Source organism: Pongo pygmaeus, chromosome 2, assembly GCF_028885625.2.
Source record: "Pongo pygmaeus isolate AG05252 chromosome 2, NHGRI_mPonPyg2-v2.0_pri, whole genome shotgun sequence".
NCBI classification, from domain to species: domain Eukaryota; kingdom Metazoa; phylum Chordata; class Mammalia; order Primates; family Hominidae; genus Pongo; species Pongo pygmaeus.
This window is the reverse complement of record NC_085930.1, coordinates 18,502,870-18,520,224: the sequence shown is the minus strand read 5'-3', so window position 1 is coordinate 18,520,224 and position 17,355 is coordinate 18,502,870. Positions and strand designations below refer to the sequence as shown.

General features: G+C 38.2%; 1 protein-coding gene across 21 annotated transcripts in view; it reads left to right on the top strand.

Moving 5' to 3' along the window:
- The first annotated feature begins 331 nt into the window (after positions 1 to 331).
- Positions 332 to 17,355, top strand: part of ROBO2 (roundabout guidance receptor 2) — a 608,922-nt gene continuing 591,898 nt past the window's right edge. For all 21 annotated transcript variants that reach the window (XM_054482584.2, XM_054482581.2, XM_054482583.2 and 18 more), the window contains exon 1: positions 332 to 1,152. In XM_054482584.2, the coding sequence (XP_054338559.1) occupies positions 1,092 to 1,152 (61 nt within the window). In that variant the 5' untranslated portion in view covers positions 332 to 1,091. The remainder of the gene's footprint in view (positions 1,153 to 17,355) is intronic.

Genomic DNA, 17,355 nt, shown 5'->3' with positions numbered 1-17,355 from the left:
CACCTGCCCGTTGAACGGGACGCGGCGAGGAGGAGCGGGAGGCCCTCCCGGGGCGCGGAGAAGGGCACGGGGCGGCCCTCGGCAGCCGGCGTGACTCTCCGAATCGCTTCCCCTCCGTCCCCCGGGACCCTCGGCCCCCCAGGACGCCTCCCCTCTCCCCGGCGGGCGCACGGCCGACCCCAGGCCGCCCTCGTCCCTCCCCGCCCCGCCCGCCCCCCTCCTCCGAGTCCTTCCACCCGCGGCAGCCGCCAGAGGAGGCCGGACCCGGGCGAGGGGCTGGCCAGGCGCCCCCTTCCTCCGCTCGCGCCCGCAGCCGCCGGGTGCACGGTCCTCGGGGGCGGCCCCGCGGGGGACGCTCAGCCTCCGCCTCCGCCTCCGCCTCCGCCTCCTCCCCGCCTCCCTCCCCGCGGCCCCACCACGTAGGAAGGAGTTCGGATGCTCCACCCGGCTCGTCCTGATTTCGCTTCTCCTCTCTTTTGCAAGCCGGAGAGGTGGAGCGAGGCGACGAGGCTGCCAAGGCGAGGCCCGCCAAGTCTGCCCGCCTGCAAAGTGTGGCTCTGACACATCCTTCTTATGGAAGTTAAGTCAAAATAGATGCATATTAAAAAATAGCTCCGGACGTGGAGCTGCCACGGAGAAGGAAACCGGGGGAAAGAACAGCAGTAGGCAGAGGCCGGTGGCAAGTTTGCGGAACACTTTCTAGGAATTAGGTCTTTTCCTCCCCCTTCATCATCTTGACTTCTGAAGACAGAACTTGGCTTTGGATTGCAGTGGAGCCTGAGGAGAGGGGGTTAGACACACTCGAATAATCCCTCTGGCTGGGCTGAATTTGCGGGAATGTAGGAAGCCAGAGTGCTGGAAATACAGCAGCCTTTGAAGTACCCTCTGCTAATGTGGATGGATCTCCATGTGCCCCGTTCAAGACCTCTGCACCAACCCCTTCTGATCTTGCGATTTGCTCTTCTTGACTTTAATTAGTAGCTAGGAAAGTCTAAACTTTGGACCTACCTCTTTTTTTGATACTCATTTTTGTACTTTTGCTCTCTGGGATTGGTTTCTGAAACAATCTGGATCCTTTTGAATATGTCAAAATGAGTCTGCTGATGTTTACACAACTACTGCTCTGTGGATTTTTATATGTTCGGGTTGATGGTAAGTTAAAAATGCTTTCATCTTTTTTGGCGCCCCCCATCCCCTCCAATCCCCCAAAACCATTTCTTTTTGAATTTGATGTGGGTTATAAATGAAATGACATTATGTCTGTTAGTCCGTTTTGGCCGGGCACGGGCTCCTTGGGGGCAGAGGTTTTATTTAAGTCTTTTGTTTCTAAACTGCTGGAAGTGGAACGTGTTGGTAGTCACCTATTGTTGTTATTGTTGTTGTAATTTACTTCACTGATTAAGGAGTTGGATAATAAATGATTGGGCTCCCCGTTTTGTTAGAAAAAGAAATAGTACAGTCAATCTCCTGAAAGAGCCTGATACTATTGTGCCTGCTCTCTGTTTGATGTTTGCTCTTGTGTCTGAACTTTGGCTGAGACGTTCAAGTGAAGAGATACAGTAATAGACACTCTAAGGAAGGTTCAATGGGTTAGGAATTTGAGACTGAGATCAATGTGTATCACCTGCGTGCCAGTGAATGCTCTCCTAGCGTTAAATCAGAATGAAGAATTTAGATCCTAGGGAGAAAACTGTCAAAAGTGAGACTGGGCGAGGCTCCACGAAGGGGGAAGCATCAGCTATCGGCTGGCCACAGGAGTGGAACACTTAGCTCAGTCCCCAGTGGGCAAACACAATGGGGACCTTAAACAGGTGCTGTAGGTGTCTCCCTCTAGGTTGAGTCAGTCTGTCAAGCCCACAGCATTCTGCCTCTGATTCTCTTGTCTTTTGTTCCAATTTGGTTTACTGGGATATTTTCACACGATGTCAATTTCCTGTGCGGCGATTGCAAAATCCTTTTTTGTGGCTTTTTTGAATGAAGAGTGGAAATAATCATTAACATGCTTTTTGGTTTGTATTCAAAAGAAAAAAGTTAAAAGAATATTTGCTATTAACCTTCTAGAGGCTTTCATTTTTATATCGATGGAAAGAATTGGTATAAGGGGAGTACTAGGTATTTTTTTTTCCCTAACTGGATTGCAGTACTTTAGGTTTTTAATTACTTACTGTACTTGTAAAGAACCTAAAGTGTATTAGTCCAACTGTTCGAACCATCACAATAGCTTGCTGCCACATAAACTTTCCTCCAGCATTTGCATTGTGGATGAATTCATTATTTGGGACACTGCCTGTTTTTGCCCATCTGTGGTAGCTAACTTTGTTCCTGGCAGCTACTGCTGCATAGAGCCCAATGTATTGGACTCAAAAAGGAAGGCTTTCTATAAACATGAGGCAATACAGAAGAGTTTACCTACTGTCAAGTGGCTGTTTTCAATCATGGACTACATGAGTACCTTTGCCCCCCAGCGATGGTAAGGGAGGGATGCGTGTGTGTGCACTGCTTCTCTCTTTTCCCAGTCTAAGCAGTAGATGTTTAAGATTTAATTATTGTGAATTATACTATGGCAACATCTATAATTATTTTTCATGCATTTATTTTTCAGTACATTAAAATACATGTACGTTACCATAACAAAATAGGTTTACCTATTTGTCCCAGGTGTGTTTGATTTTCATGATAAGAAGACTGTGGTATAACTTTGTAAAGAATATGTCCTCATAAATCATGAATTTACATATCTCAACAGAAATGCATGTATAAACTATACATTAGACTACAAAATTATCACCAAGGGTTTTTTTATATATGTGTTTTTAAATCAGTGTGTTGCTAGGAGGAATACAATTAAATTGCTCAGTGGAAGTGACAGAGGAAATCAGAAGAGCTTGGTGTTACAGAATGTAATTAATATACCAGGGTGTTTGGAGATATATGAAACAAATGCAATTAACCAGCTTGCTGGAACAGCAGTAGCAAGACACCATTTCTGTCTGCCTTCCCTCCCTCCCTCCTTTCATTCCTCCCTCCCTTCTTTCTCTCCCTTTTATTCCTCTCTCTTCTTTCCTTCCTTCTCTCCCACGCCACCCTTCTCCTGCCCCCAAAGACAACCTAGAACCTTTGTTCTGATTTAACATTATAGGATGGCGGGGCAGTTTGTGTCTGGGCCACAATTATGCAGCAGAATTCATAGTAATGTAGTGAAAAATGCCAAAATTGAGGAGCTGAGACTGAAAAGGCAATGTTAAATTTTTTTGTGTGTGAAACTAGTTTTGTATTTAGCATCTGCTGTGTCAAAAGCAAAGGAAACCCTGGACACTCTTACTAAATTAATATGTAAATCATACGTTTGACATTGGATTGCCTTTGGATACTTCAGAATGACAGTTTCTCCACGGGGATGCTTGAAAATTTGGGATGTGGACAACACTGCCCTCTAGGCTGTTTCAACACTTTGAGACTCAGCTTTCACATATACAGTGAAGAGGTTGGTTTGTAGGATCTCTAAGCTTTGTTACACTTCCAGGATTCTATGAATTCTATTTACTTATTCTTCTTAGAGGTGTGTGCTTATACTCCACATGAATTTCAAATGTACAGAAGCTTGTACCATTTCAAAGATATACTGAACATCCTTGTGCTAGACACAGATATTAATTTTATTCAGTGACAAATGATACATAGATTTGCATTGATATTTGCTTGGTGGGTTATTTATATGTGCATTTTTATAGTACATGAAAAATGTTAGAGTTTTGCCACCTCATAGAAGCTATGTGCTAATATTATTTATAATTTTTCAGTATTGTGTCCCTGTAGCAATCCATAGAGAGCAAATATTAAGTTAGTTGAGAACTGTAGATAAACTTTTCTATTTGGGATGTAAATAATGGTTTTCTTATTGATGCAGATTAATCATATCTAGACTTTTCTGTATGATCATATAGGAGAATGTATGTTAAGGTTAGCCTTTGTTTTCTAGCTTTTGTTTATTTTTGAATAAGAATAGGGTTTTGCAGTCATTTATGAGGAATTAATATGAACTGTGGCAACACTTTTACATGACATCTATATGCCATATATTACATGAGTCTGATAATTTTATAATACTTGTGAAAAGGTGTTTTAAAATGAGATGTTTTTCTCATCTTTACCCTTTAACTATTCTTAAATGAAAGTGGCACACATGATATTAGGGGAGATAAATATAATAAAGATAATGTATGTGCATAGCACAGACGTATAATCTCATAGAGGTTTATACATGTTGCTAAAGTGCTCTGTTTCACTAATGGGCTTATTATCATAGCCATATGTAGTCTATTTCAGAACTTAAATTGTATATAAGTAACCTGAAATGTGTTTTTGAAGCTATGCAGTAATACCACATTTGAATTGGCTTTGTTTGAATAATCTTTGATGCTATGCAACACGTGGACCATTAAAAAAAAGGATTTCTTAGAACATTAAACAAAACTATTGTAAAAAAAAAAAAAGTAACGATTATATAAAAAGAGCAGTTCTGGCCATCTCATCCCTGAGCAGCTTGTATAAAATAGCATGTTTGACAATAAAAATATAGATATATGAGCACATTGTATAAGTTGGGATACATACATAGCAATGAAGGGAGCTGATGTATGTGGGATGTGTGTGTGCCTGGTAATATCTGCTGAAATAGTTCCGGCAGTCTACAGGAGGTACATTTACTTCCCATGTGCAATTTGGTTTTCGAAGATTATTAGAAAAAAAGATTATCATCTTATTTACTATTTCTCCTTTTCCTCCTTTTTCTCCTCCTTCTCCTCTCCTTCTCTTTCTTCTTCTCATTCATCGTCTCTTTCCTTTTCTTCTTATTCTCCTCTTTTTTTCTTTTTTGGATCTAATGAAAGGAATTAGAGAAACACTTGAAGAGTGAAGAAGATAGATGAGGGTGTTTCCTGAATGATAATTTAGAAAATCTGCGTTTAAAGGAAAAATGTGAATAATATTTTACCTTTAGGTATATCCAATTGGGGTTTTGACTTTCTCACTTTTCCCCCACGATACTATATATAGCTTTATGCAAAATGTTTTGCATGGATCCTATCATTTTCCAGTTTAGACAAGTAAAAGTTGTCAGATCTGAGTTCAAGCAAACAGTGGAGATTTATAGAGTGCCATTTTACAGATTTATTTCTAAAGAAAAGTATTGCTGTGTTTCTTACAGGGTCTCCAGGTATATATAGATCTATCAACCTAAATCAATACATTGGCATAGATATTGCTTTTCTCCTTCTTCGTCTTCTTTTTTTTTCCAAGTGTGCCTTTATTAGCTGAGCCACTACTTGAGGGTTCAAGGTCTTTGTGAGGGGCTTGAAACACCCAATTTTGGGAGAGGGAGGTGGGGTGGAGGGAAAGTATCCAAAAGAACTTCCTGAGCCAGCTGTAGGCTTTTCTTCTTCTTTTAAAAAAAAATATTATATAAAGAATGAAGGAATGATTATAAACTCTTTTTAAAAAATAAATACCTATCAACTCTACTATTTTAGCAGCGTGTTATACAATGATAGACGCATATAGCATCTAGGGTAGCATGCTTACCCAAAATACTTGACTCAACACAGTGTTGGAGTAATGGAGGCCTCAATCCTTAGTGTTTTGTCCTCCATTTGCGGCCAGTCCTTAGGATCTTCCACCTAATCACATGAGGTTTAAATACATGTTTGGATTGATGATTCTAAAATTGCCCTAATCATTGCATGGAGGGATATAAGATCCATAAGCACATAACTTGCCTGTTTTATATACTGTTGTATCTCCAGTGCTTGCATCAGTGCTTGACATACTCACCTGACTACTTGACATCTTTTCTTCATGTCCAATGAGAATATACAAAACTCAAGCCTAAGACAGAATCTTCTCCTCTTTCTAGCCATTCCCATCGCAGTAAATGGCTTCCACCATTCATAGGCTTGTCATGACCCCCAGTGAGGAACCATTTTTCACTTGTTCTCACAACTTGTATTCAACTTGTTCTCAGAATTGTGCAACCATCACAACAATCTAACTTTAAAATGTTTTTAATTACCCAAGAAAGAAACTATGTACCTTGTTCTACCATCCCTCCAACAACCACAAGAAACCACCATGCTACTTCTGCCTGTATGGATTTGTCTTTTCTGGACATTTTATATAAATGCAATCATACAATATATGATGTCATTTTGTGACTAGCTTCTTTTCTTTAGCATGACGTTTTCAAGGGTCATCCATGTCATGGCATGTAACAGTACATCATTCCTTTTTATTGCCAAATAATATTCCATATCATCTGTCCTTTGGTTTACTAGTTGATGAACATTTAAGTTATTTCCACTTTTGGCTATTATAGATATTGCTGCTTTGAACATCCACGTACTAACTTTTGTGTGAACATATGTCTTCATTTAACCCGGGGTGGAAATGCTAGGTCGTATGTTTAGTCTGTGTTTCACATTTTGAGGAACTGCAAGATATTTTCCAAAGCAGCTGTGCTACTTTACATTCCCATTAGCAATATATGAGGTAAATATTTTCTTTTAATTGATCATGGAAAGAAAGAGTTGAAGGGTCTTATGAGTTGGATATGATGGTTTGAAATGAAACAATTTTATATTATACTAATCTGTCTCAAATCCCCAATAGTCCTGATTTCTAATCCCTTCGGTGATTGTTGTCTTCTAAGTCTTCCTCAGTTGCCTTGTAAAACTTTACAAAGATAGTACCTCAGTTGAACTTGTCACTTTTAGCAGAGATCTCAGCAATAGTAAATATAAATCATAGAATGATAGCATCTCAGAGCCATTATAAATATTTGCAGCTGTATTGCACAACTCTCTTATTGGTTGGGCACATGGAGAACTGAAGCTTAGAGATTTTATGTGCCTTGTCACAGATCCCATTGCTACTTAGTGGTAGAGCAGAAACCAGACTCCAGGGATGCTTCATCTCTGTACCATGCTTCTGCCTATGAGAGACTGTTTCTGGATTCTTAGCCCTGGAACTCCTTAACAAGAATTCCAGGCTCTTGTTACTGAAAATGACCAGCTATTTTCTGAAGAGTCCATGAGAAAATTAGCTTGAATATGTTTAGGTTATTCATTTGATTCAACACATGCATATTGGCAACATAACTTGCTTGGCTCTGTGAAGAACATACTGACCTGTGAAAATGTTCCCACATTCAAGGAAATCATGACTTAGTAGGGAAGGTACCAAATGTTCAAGTCACTAGAACAAAAAAAGTAGTGTCTGATAAATAAGAAGTTTGAAGGTGTACACAGTATAGTCTTGGGAACTCAGAGAAGGAATAGGTGATTTCCAGCTGGTACAATCTGGGAAGGGTCAACACCAAATGGGTCTCTTAACATGGACCTTAGAGGAACAGTGGGATTTTGGTGGGCAAAAGGATTGGAAATTGAATTCCAGGAAAAGAAGTAACCAGAAAAATGGCATGAAGATGACAAAGGGGTGCTAAGGAAATGGCAAGAAGTCTAGATTGATTACAACATAGTTTGCCTGTAGGGAAGAAGGATAAGATGCTTATTGAAAGACTACTGAGCAAACACTACTGAATGAGTATGAACAAGTAATTTAACCTTTTTATGCCTCAGTGTCCTTACCTGTAAAATAGGCATGGCAATAATGTATATCTCATACAGCTATAATGACAAATAAAATAGTTTTAAAAATATAATGATATATAGGCCGGTCATGGTGGCTCACGCCTGTAATCCCAGCACTTTGGGAGGCCGAGGCGTGTGGATCACCTGAGGTCAGGAGTTCAAGACCAGCCTGGCCATCATGGTGAAACCCCCTCTCTACTAAAAAAAATACAAAAATTGGCTGAGCATGGTGGCAGGTGCCTGTAATCCCAGCTACTCAGGAGGCTGAGGAAGGAGAATCATTGGAACCCAGGAGGTGGAGGTTGCAGTGAGCCAAAATTGTGCCATTACACTCCAGCCTAGGCAACGGGCAAAACTCCGTCTCAAAAAAATATATATAACGATATAAATAAATAAATAAATATATATATATATAATAAAGATGTATATAAAGATATATATGGGCTGGGCGTGGTGGCTCACACCTGTAATCCCAGCACTTTGCGAGGCTGAGGCAGGTGGATCACAAGGTCAGGAGGTCGAGACTATCCTGGCTAACACGGTGAAACCCCGTCTCTACTAAAAATACAAAAAAAAATTAGCCAGGTGTGGTGGCAGGCACCTGTAGTCCCAGCTACTTGGGAGACTGAGGCAGGAGAATGGCATGAACCTGGGAGGCGGAACTGGCAGTGAGCCGAGATTGAGCCACTGCACTCCAGCCTGGGCGACAGAGTGGGACTCCGTCTCAAAAAAAAAAAAAAAAAAAGATATATATGATGCCATGAACAGTGTACTTTATAAATGCCACTCAAGCATAACTTATTGTTATAATTAGTAGCATTTTTATTAGATTATTATTCCCTGCCTAGTATGAACAAGGAAAATAACTAGAAGAGGACGTTGCTATCAGACTAATTATGGACTACAATTGGGGTGCATGTTAGGACAATTTTAATAAGATTTTTCAGCGGTGAGTCTTCAGGTGACTGATTAAGAATTTTTGTTGCCTCTTAAGGGAACTTATCGGCAGCCTCACCTATGCAACTGTGACAATTGTGCTATGACATGTGTGTTTCCATTGCATCATAAGCTGATTACAAAACACATGTGATTCCCAAGTGAAAGTTGCTACGAATGATGACAGTAAACAAGAGAAGAATCACACAAATGGCAATTTGTTAGCAAGTAGACCATGCTTGTCTAAGCCTGCATTTTGGCTCATGTTGGCTGATTTACATTTCATCCTGGGTAATTTTTACCTGGTGCTTTGATATAATGTACCGTGGAGATAAATCTTGTGTAAGACAAACTAAATAAACACTTTGAGAACCGAAGACCTAAGTAAAAATTAACATTTGGTATCCACTCACTAATTCTTTTTCTAGATAGCCCCCTTAGCTTCCCTTCATTTAGTATAAGACATTGAATCTAATAACTTTTTATAATTATCCATTAGTTACATTTGCACAATGAGTAGTTATGTATATCAGAAAGGATAGCCTGAATAAAACAATATCATTACTATTGTGGAAGTGACATACCTTTGGTGACCAGATCTCTGGACTGCACTGTGTAGCTTCCCTAGTAGATTGTTAATTGTGTAGCCCTAGAACCTTACCAAAAATGATTTCATTTGACTGTGTAATTTCCAAGGTTTTCATCAACCTTAGGTTCTATTATCCCAAGTACTTCTGTTTAATGTTCCAACATTTATTGTTATATCTGGGAACTTTTAAAGAAGAAAATTTAGCCTGGGCTCGGCACAGCGGCTCACACCTGCAATCCCAACAATTTGGGGGGCTGAGGCTGAAGGACGGCTTGAGCCTGGGTGTTTGAGACCAGCCTGGGCAACATAGTGAAACCCTGTCTCTACAAAAAAGAAAAAAAGTTAGCTGGGCATGGTGGTGTCCACTTGTGCTCTCAGATACTTGGGAGGCTGAGATGAGAGGATTCCTTGAGCCCAGGAGGTTGAGGCTGCAGCGAGCCATGATCACACCACTGCACTTTAGCCTGGGTGACAGAGGCCCCATCTCCACACACACACTCACACAAACTTAGGCTTGAAAAGAATTATCCAAAACCATAAACATTCATCTTTAAAAACAGTAACAGTCTATTGTCTAATATGCATGTAGCATATCTGTGTTTTGGTGTGGGTTCAATGATATGGCTATGGATACACATGACAGCCAAAATTAACTAGTCTTATGATTCACATCCACTCTCATTCATTAATGACCAGTGGCACTTAGGCTTTCCTTATCAACAAATGGAATTTTAAAAATTTAATACTAAGGAGACAATAGTCTTAGGTCAATGTGCTTAGTTTATGGCCGCTGTAACTAGAACCATATGCAACATGGAAGTTTTAGCTCAGGAGAGGGGGTTAACAGCCACCTTTTAATTTCTGTTGTAAGGATTGATGTGGGATCTCTTTCCCTAGACTTTGGTTCCAAGCTTTTTGGAAATGAGCTGGAGAACATGGAATATAACTCAACTATCCCATTGAAAGGCTTTTCAAGTTTAAGCAAGGAACACCCAGTTGAAACCAGACTGGAATTTAAGGGATTTGGCCCAAACCTCTGCAGCACTTATAACCAATTAAAATGTTCATAAGTGTGATTCAAAAAGGGAGAACTTTTGACTTTCCAAAAAACTTGAGTTAAGAGTTATTCATGATAAAGGTAAGTTTATAAGTTTTTATAAATCAAGGTTAGAGTCATACTTTGAAGTTTTATAATACATATATTTCCAAATACCAGCAAATGCTAGAATATGATTCAACTTATTTAGATATATCCAATTATTATAGAATATAGATTTCAGGGTTAGAGTAAATTAAGGGAAATTTAGAATGAATCTAGCAACAGGCACTCTTGTATTTTATATCTCTATTATAAAGTAAATTTTAATGCTTTGCCAACAGTTATTGAAAACCAAGCTTATTATTGTTCCATTAAATCAGAGACGGCATTTCACCTTCCTCTTCTTAAGTATATAACAGCTCGTGTATTCTAAGTACCTTTGAATGCCAGCAACAACAAGCTATTACTCAAACGCCAATTGTTTTAGTGCTCCTTACCCCATCTCTGTCATGGGTTAGAGTAGAAACTGAGTAGGAGAAATGTAACCTTTTAAAAAGAAAATGCCATTTCTGTTTCTTTACTACTCTAATAAAGTTACTTTCATTTAAAAAAAGAAAAGCAAAGAAAAGAAAATGCTAGGTACAACATTCTCACTGTTTGCTTTTGTGTGTGTGTGTGTGTGTGTTTTTTTCCCCCATGCAAAATTGGCTATGAAGAGTTAGAACATTTAGTGTGGTGGTCTCAAAACATTTTTTTTTTTTGCATTGTAGTTGTTTTCGCATAATTTCAAGAGTTAAACAATAATAATGAAAAAATGTTTCAGGCCACACAGCGTGGCTCGTGCCTGTAATCTCAGTACTTTGGGAGACTGGGAGGATCTCTTGAGCCCATGAGTTTGAGATCAGCCTGGGCAACATGGTGAAACCCTATCTTTGCAAAAAAAAAAAAAAAAAAAAAAAACATTAGTTGGGCACGGTGGTGCTCACCTGTAGTCCCAGCTACTTGGGAGGCTGAAGTAGAAGGATTGCTTGTGTCTGCGAGGTCAAGGCTGCAGTGAGCTGTGAGTACACCACTGCATTCCAGCCAGGGTGACAGAGGGAGACCTTGTCTCAAAAAAAAAAAAAAAATATATATATATATATATATATTCATCAGATTGGCACATGAGCCCTGCACTCACAAATCAAGTTGTCGTTCAGTTGAGGTTTGAGGCCTCTTTTTCTGCCCAAAACCAGATTTAACTGGGTTATTCCTCACTGGCTATCATGAAACATGTAAATAAATTTCATAGCTAAGTATGTTTTTAAGTGTTTCAGTCCCACCTTTCTGATTTGAAAGCCTGAATAATGTCAACTTTTAATACAAAAGTGAAAGAAAAAAGAATCAGAAAATATGTACAACATGTGGGTACAGATTTTGGGCAAATATAGCTCTTACCCCTTGCCTCCCACCTCCCTATATACATGGCAATAAGATATGAATAAACTGAGTTGTTTGATGCCTGCCCTCTACTCACAATCCAACAGCCAACTTGTATTTTAAGAACCCTTTCCAGGCTGTGAATTCTTATTACACTTTGCTGTTAAACTGTAGCACCTGTGATGTTCATCACTTGGATCTTATGAAACTCTCCAGATTTTTGAGGCTCTCAGTAAATGTGTCTCATCTTGGTAAATTTAAATTCCAAGTTTATTCAACATTTCTTTTCAGAAAGCAGTTTTTAACTTTTGAAGCAGTGGCTACACATGACATGCAAATAAAATGACCAGGCAATTGCTTGTATTGTCTGTCTGTATCAGGATTCAATTCTAAGCTTTCCAAACATGGATCTCTATAGGAGGTTATGCCTAATCTTTGCATTTGAAATGGTCTAGGAGGTGCAAGGATATACCTGGGAGGGGCAATCTCCCTGAACTATAAGGGGAGGGGACGAAAGAGTATGTTGGAAAAGTGAAAAACTGAACATTTGAATGAAGTGGGTTGGATTAGCATTTGACACTCAACTATATAGCAAGCGGACACGCTGATATTTAGTTCTATGGATTGTTAACATTCACATAAAACAGAATTATTTAGCATTTACTGAATCCTTTTTGATAATCAATTTGGGATCAAATGCAAAAGAACATGTGTCTGCTTTGTATGACCCCAGATTCTTCCGTTTTCTCTTTGAGCAGATGACATGCCTTCTTTGCTGACTGATGTTGGTTGCTAGGAGAAGTGCACTGGTTTAGTCCCTTCTTATCCAGCAGTAAAACTAAAGAGTGTATTGAGTAAGAGAAAGAGGCAGAACACAGTACAGGCCATGAATCATGACTGTCTCCAATATGTCCACTTTGCTCCCATTTTTTTTCCCTTTAAAAACTTTTGTTTTTACCAATGATGCTTTCTTTCAGCCATTATCTATAATCCTTTTGGAGCCTGAGGGGATGAGGGTTGCTAAAGAGAGGCTGTGCTGCTGAGAGTCCACTCAGAGCAATAATAAAAGCCTTGAGAGTTATTCATGGGGCCACATTAGTGAGAATGCCCTACTCAGTGAATAGCAGCAGTCAGCTGCCTTTGAGATCGAGTGATTAATACCTTCTGTTTTGAAGGGGGGAAAAGGCAGACAAGAAAGGTCTTCATACTACTTTGGCTATTTTGCAAATTAGATCTTACATATTGTCAAACCTTTTGACAAAGAAATTGCTAAAATATCAATACCTGCAATAGTCTTTTTTAAAAGCTAGTTTTTCATGAAACTGTTAATTGTGGCCACTGTCAAATAAAATTGAAACGGTAATAATATCCCAAATGAACACTGAAAAAAATCAGTTAGCCATTCTTAGATTTTGGCAGTCTTTATGATGACATCAAACTAAGAACGTGATGTTAGTGATCATATTCAGAATGTTATCTAGGCAGATCTATTTGACAACAGCCAAATAGCATTTTTGTTTGTTTGATAAAAGAACTAATTGCAATACTCTTGAGAGTTTACAGAAGCAGCTAATGAGAAAGTGTTAAGGGTGGCAGGTGTTAGTCTTCCATAAGCACTTGGATATGAGGGACAGTCTGTGAATTACAAAGAAGTTGTTATTTATATATGTATGCCAGTATGTTTATATCTATAGGCTGGTTCAGCATATGGGATTAAAAAATGGCACTATTATAATCCTCATCATCTCTCCTTTTATCTTTTGATTATATTATGTACATGGCACAGTTCAAATAAAATTGCTCAAGGTTTATTAAACTTGTCAACCATCTGAGTCACATAGTTAGAAAAGCTTCTGGTTTTGGTGGCCTGAGTGTGGCAGCTAGAAAATCCAAGGGGATGCTTTGCCATACTGTTTTTCAGCATGATTCCAACATTAAGCAGGCTGTTAATATTTAGACAGAAAGTTAAGCCATGTCTTTGTTTTTAAAAAGTCATTCTCATTCTATTCTTCATTTTACATTTTAAACTTATTTTTTATATAGCAGCTTAGTCTGGCCCTTCTATATATACTCATGCTCATTCCAAAGGCTTTACTTTCATCTGAATATGAGAACAAACAACACGTTAAAGACTCTGTGTGATGCTTCCTGTAATCTGTTTTCGCTCTGTGGAAGTGAAGTATCTTGTTAAGAGGGGCTAATACCCAAAGGCAATCAGAGATAAAAATGTAACGATTTGGTGGGTGATGTCTCAAGATCAGCTTTAAGTGAGGTCTGATGTAACATCTTTATTAGTCATTTAAAAGAGAAATGATAAAGAAATTATAAATCTCAACATTGGAATACCATCAGAACCTCCCCTCACTGTCCCTGAAATCACATATAATGATATACAAAAATTTAGGCAGCAGAAAATATTAGTGGAGTAAAAACGAATGCTTTATTTGGTATATAAATGTAAACTAATTCTTCAGGGAAATAATCAGAAATCTAGAAATCTAACTAGAGGGAGAAGCCAGCAAAGCAATAACACTGAAAGGGCCCTGGGGATAAGTACAGGAGTTGGCACAAGGAGAGAATGTGATTTAGATTAGGAGTGTTATATCCCAGTTTAAAGGTCACGCGATTATAGTGCCCATTTAGGGAGGATTGTATCACTGACGAGGGAGATTCTCTTTCAATGAATGTGGCTTAAGTGCAATTGAAATACTTCTTTCATTTTGTACTTCATTGCCAGAACATGAGAGAGATTGTGGCAGAATAGAAACAAGGGTTAGTACAAAGAGAGATTCTTTAGGAAGATGCTTGTCTACTTAACACTAGAGAAGGAGTTTCCATTGGAAAGTTCAAATAGTTCCTTTTTAGAGAGAATATAGCATCTTCAAAACCAAGACCAAATTCACAAAGCCTTTCAAGAGAAATTTCTACCATCTGTCAGTATACAGCAAAGCCCATGTTTGTGTTTTAGTTCATTTTATATGTACTGTATTACACGTATTAGGGCTTAATTAAGGTTGGGTGAATTAAATTGATCTTTAATAGACAACTTGTATGCAGAAACCTATACAACGTATGCCATCTGACCCCAGATAAATTCAAGAGTAATATTTTCTGTGGAAGTCAAGGGTCTTCCCTCCAGCAGAAGAAAGTATTGGATGGCATAGAGAAGCACAGACAATGAATGACTCTTCAGATGAAGTATGTCGCATTTACCACGTTCCTGGTTAATAAGGATACTAGGTCTGATGATAAAGACTAGAGAAGGTTGTACAAGTGAGAGTCTCTGCTTGCTGCACAATTATATGTTGGTTCCTTTTCCCTAGTCCTCAGATAGAAATCGCCATTTTTTTTTTTCTCCTGATGTAAGAGAGTGATAGAAATAGAATGGAGCCAACATCTTAGTAAAACAGAAGTAAAAACAAATTAAGATGGGCAGTGAGAGGTAATGGAGGCCAATTCCTAGGGCTTCTGATTGGTTTTATTTTGTCAATTTTACATTCCCATCAATGCTGTGGGGCTACTTCATAGCCAACATTTGAAAGCAGATGGGCATCCTGCCGTAATGTCACTGCAGCCAGTGACTGAGAGACGCCTGCACTCCACAAAATCTCGTGTGTGTGTGTGTGTGTGTGTGTAAAACTTGGTTAACGTGTCATTCATCAGTAATAACATTAGAGCCCTCATAATAAAGTCCCTACATGTTAATTGTGGAATTATCGTGCAACAATAAGTAGAGAAACACTCATTCTTTAAAAAAAAAAAATACCAGATACAAAATCTATTCATTTGGAACTCACTCTTCTATGATTTTTATTCACTACTTTTACAGTTAATTTTTTAAAGATTTTCTTTTATTCAACTTCCACTGCATCTTCCCACTAACATCAAACCCTTCTGCATCCAGTATTCATCATTTTGTAACAAAGAGCATATAAATATTATAAGGGATGGTCTTGATATTAGGGATGTCTATATAAAATCCATTCTACTGGTCTAGTGATTGGGCCAGTAAGTTGCATACTGTATTGATAAAAGGGCTTTCATTCTCATAATAGTCTGTGAACTCACTGGGGACTCCTTTTCTGGGGAGTCATGTATAAATGACGAGAACTATACAAAATCTCATGAGGAATTTATCATAGAAATAGAGGTGCTGGAAAAGAAAATATGGTAGACTCATACTCCTTTTTGCCTTGATGTTCTAACACGTCATCCTGTCACAGGATTTCTGCATACCTTGATTCCATGTGAGGGTTATAAAGAGTTAGAGAAAAATATACATTTGGAAGACTCATTTAAGTGTAATATATCCACATATAAACTTCCATGAATTGGATTGGATTATAACTTGTGTGATATAAATGTAACAAAACCACATTTTTGGACCCTGAGGAACTAATCAAAGCCAGAGGCTAACTTTATTACACCCATTCCTGATAGGTTTATTTCTGTAAATTTATATAACTACTAGATGATTTCTTACTTTTTCACTTCTAATTTTAAGTTTTAAAAGTAAAATTAACCAAAAGAATGTTTATAAGGTGAACTCTGGCCAAATGGTGATTGTCATAAAACGTAACTTTTTAAGTAGTTGTGAAATGCATTAAATTGAAAAGATAAATAGAGAAGTTGAACTGTCCTTACAAATGACTGCACAATACCAGCAATGTCTTTTGAGAGAGGATTTAGGACATAGTGTGTAGGTATTTATCTCACACAAAGAGAAAAATTTCCTTCCGTGGGAAAACATTAGATCATAGGAAGGCCTGAAATATCTGAGTTACAGCTTTGTGAAACCACACTCAGTCTAAACAAGTTACAACAAGACAAAGTCCTCAGAATACGAGGAAGGGATGATGACTACAAAGATCCACCACTGTGTTTCCCAGCTTTTTTCTCTAATGTAGCTAAGACTTTCTTTGATGAAGTCATCCTTTCTTGATCCATTTGTGTAAAAACTTGTCCCCCAACCACCTTTTGTTAAGGGAGGCAGTATTTAGCAAACTTGGTAGAGTTTATAAAGACCTAATTTTGTTGGATGAGATTCACTAGGATTAGACAACAAATTAAAGACAAAAATGACATATATTAGTAAATGAAAGATCCTGCTTATTATTACTATCTTAATTCATGCAGTGTTTTTTTTTTACTTATAAGACGACACCATGCTGTATAACATTCCATTTGAGATTGTTATGTTGGCAACCTCTTATTTCTTTGAAATTGGGTGGGCAATTCAAAAAAATTAAAAACAGGGTAATATAGGGAACTGAGCATTTAGGAAAAAATTGTATATTTGGTATAAATTTCATAGTTTTAAATCCACAGATAACTCAAAACTCAGACACAAGACATACAATATTTTGGCAATTTGTTTTAAGGCTGTAACTTTTTTTCAAATGTATTATTGCTTAATATTTCTAACATGAAACCTAAGGTGCTTGAATTAAGGCCATGTCATAATCCAGGGAAGATGTTTTATAAATCAAGGAATTGACGTGTAATATATATATACACAGATGAATATATACATGTCACACATATACATACATATGTCTATGCATGCGTACATACATATAATTTTGTAAAAAAACGACCAAGTTCATAGAAATGCCATTTGACCCAGCGATCCCATTACTTGGTATATACCCAAAGGACTATAAATCATGCTGCTATAAAGACACATATGCACACATATGTTTATTGCAGCACTATTCACAATAGCAAAG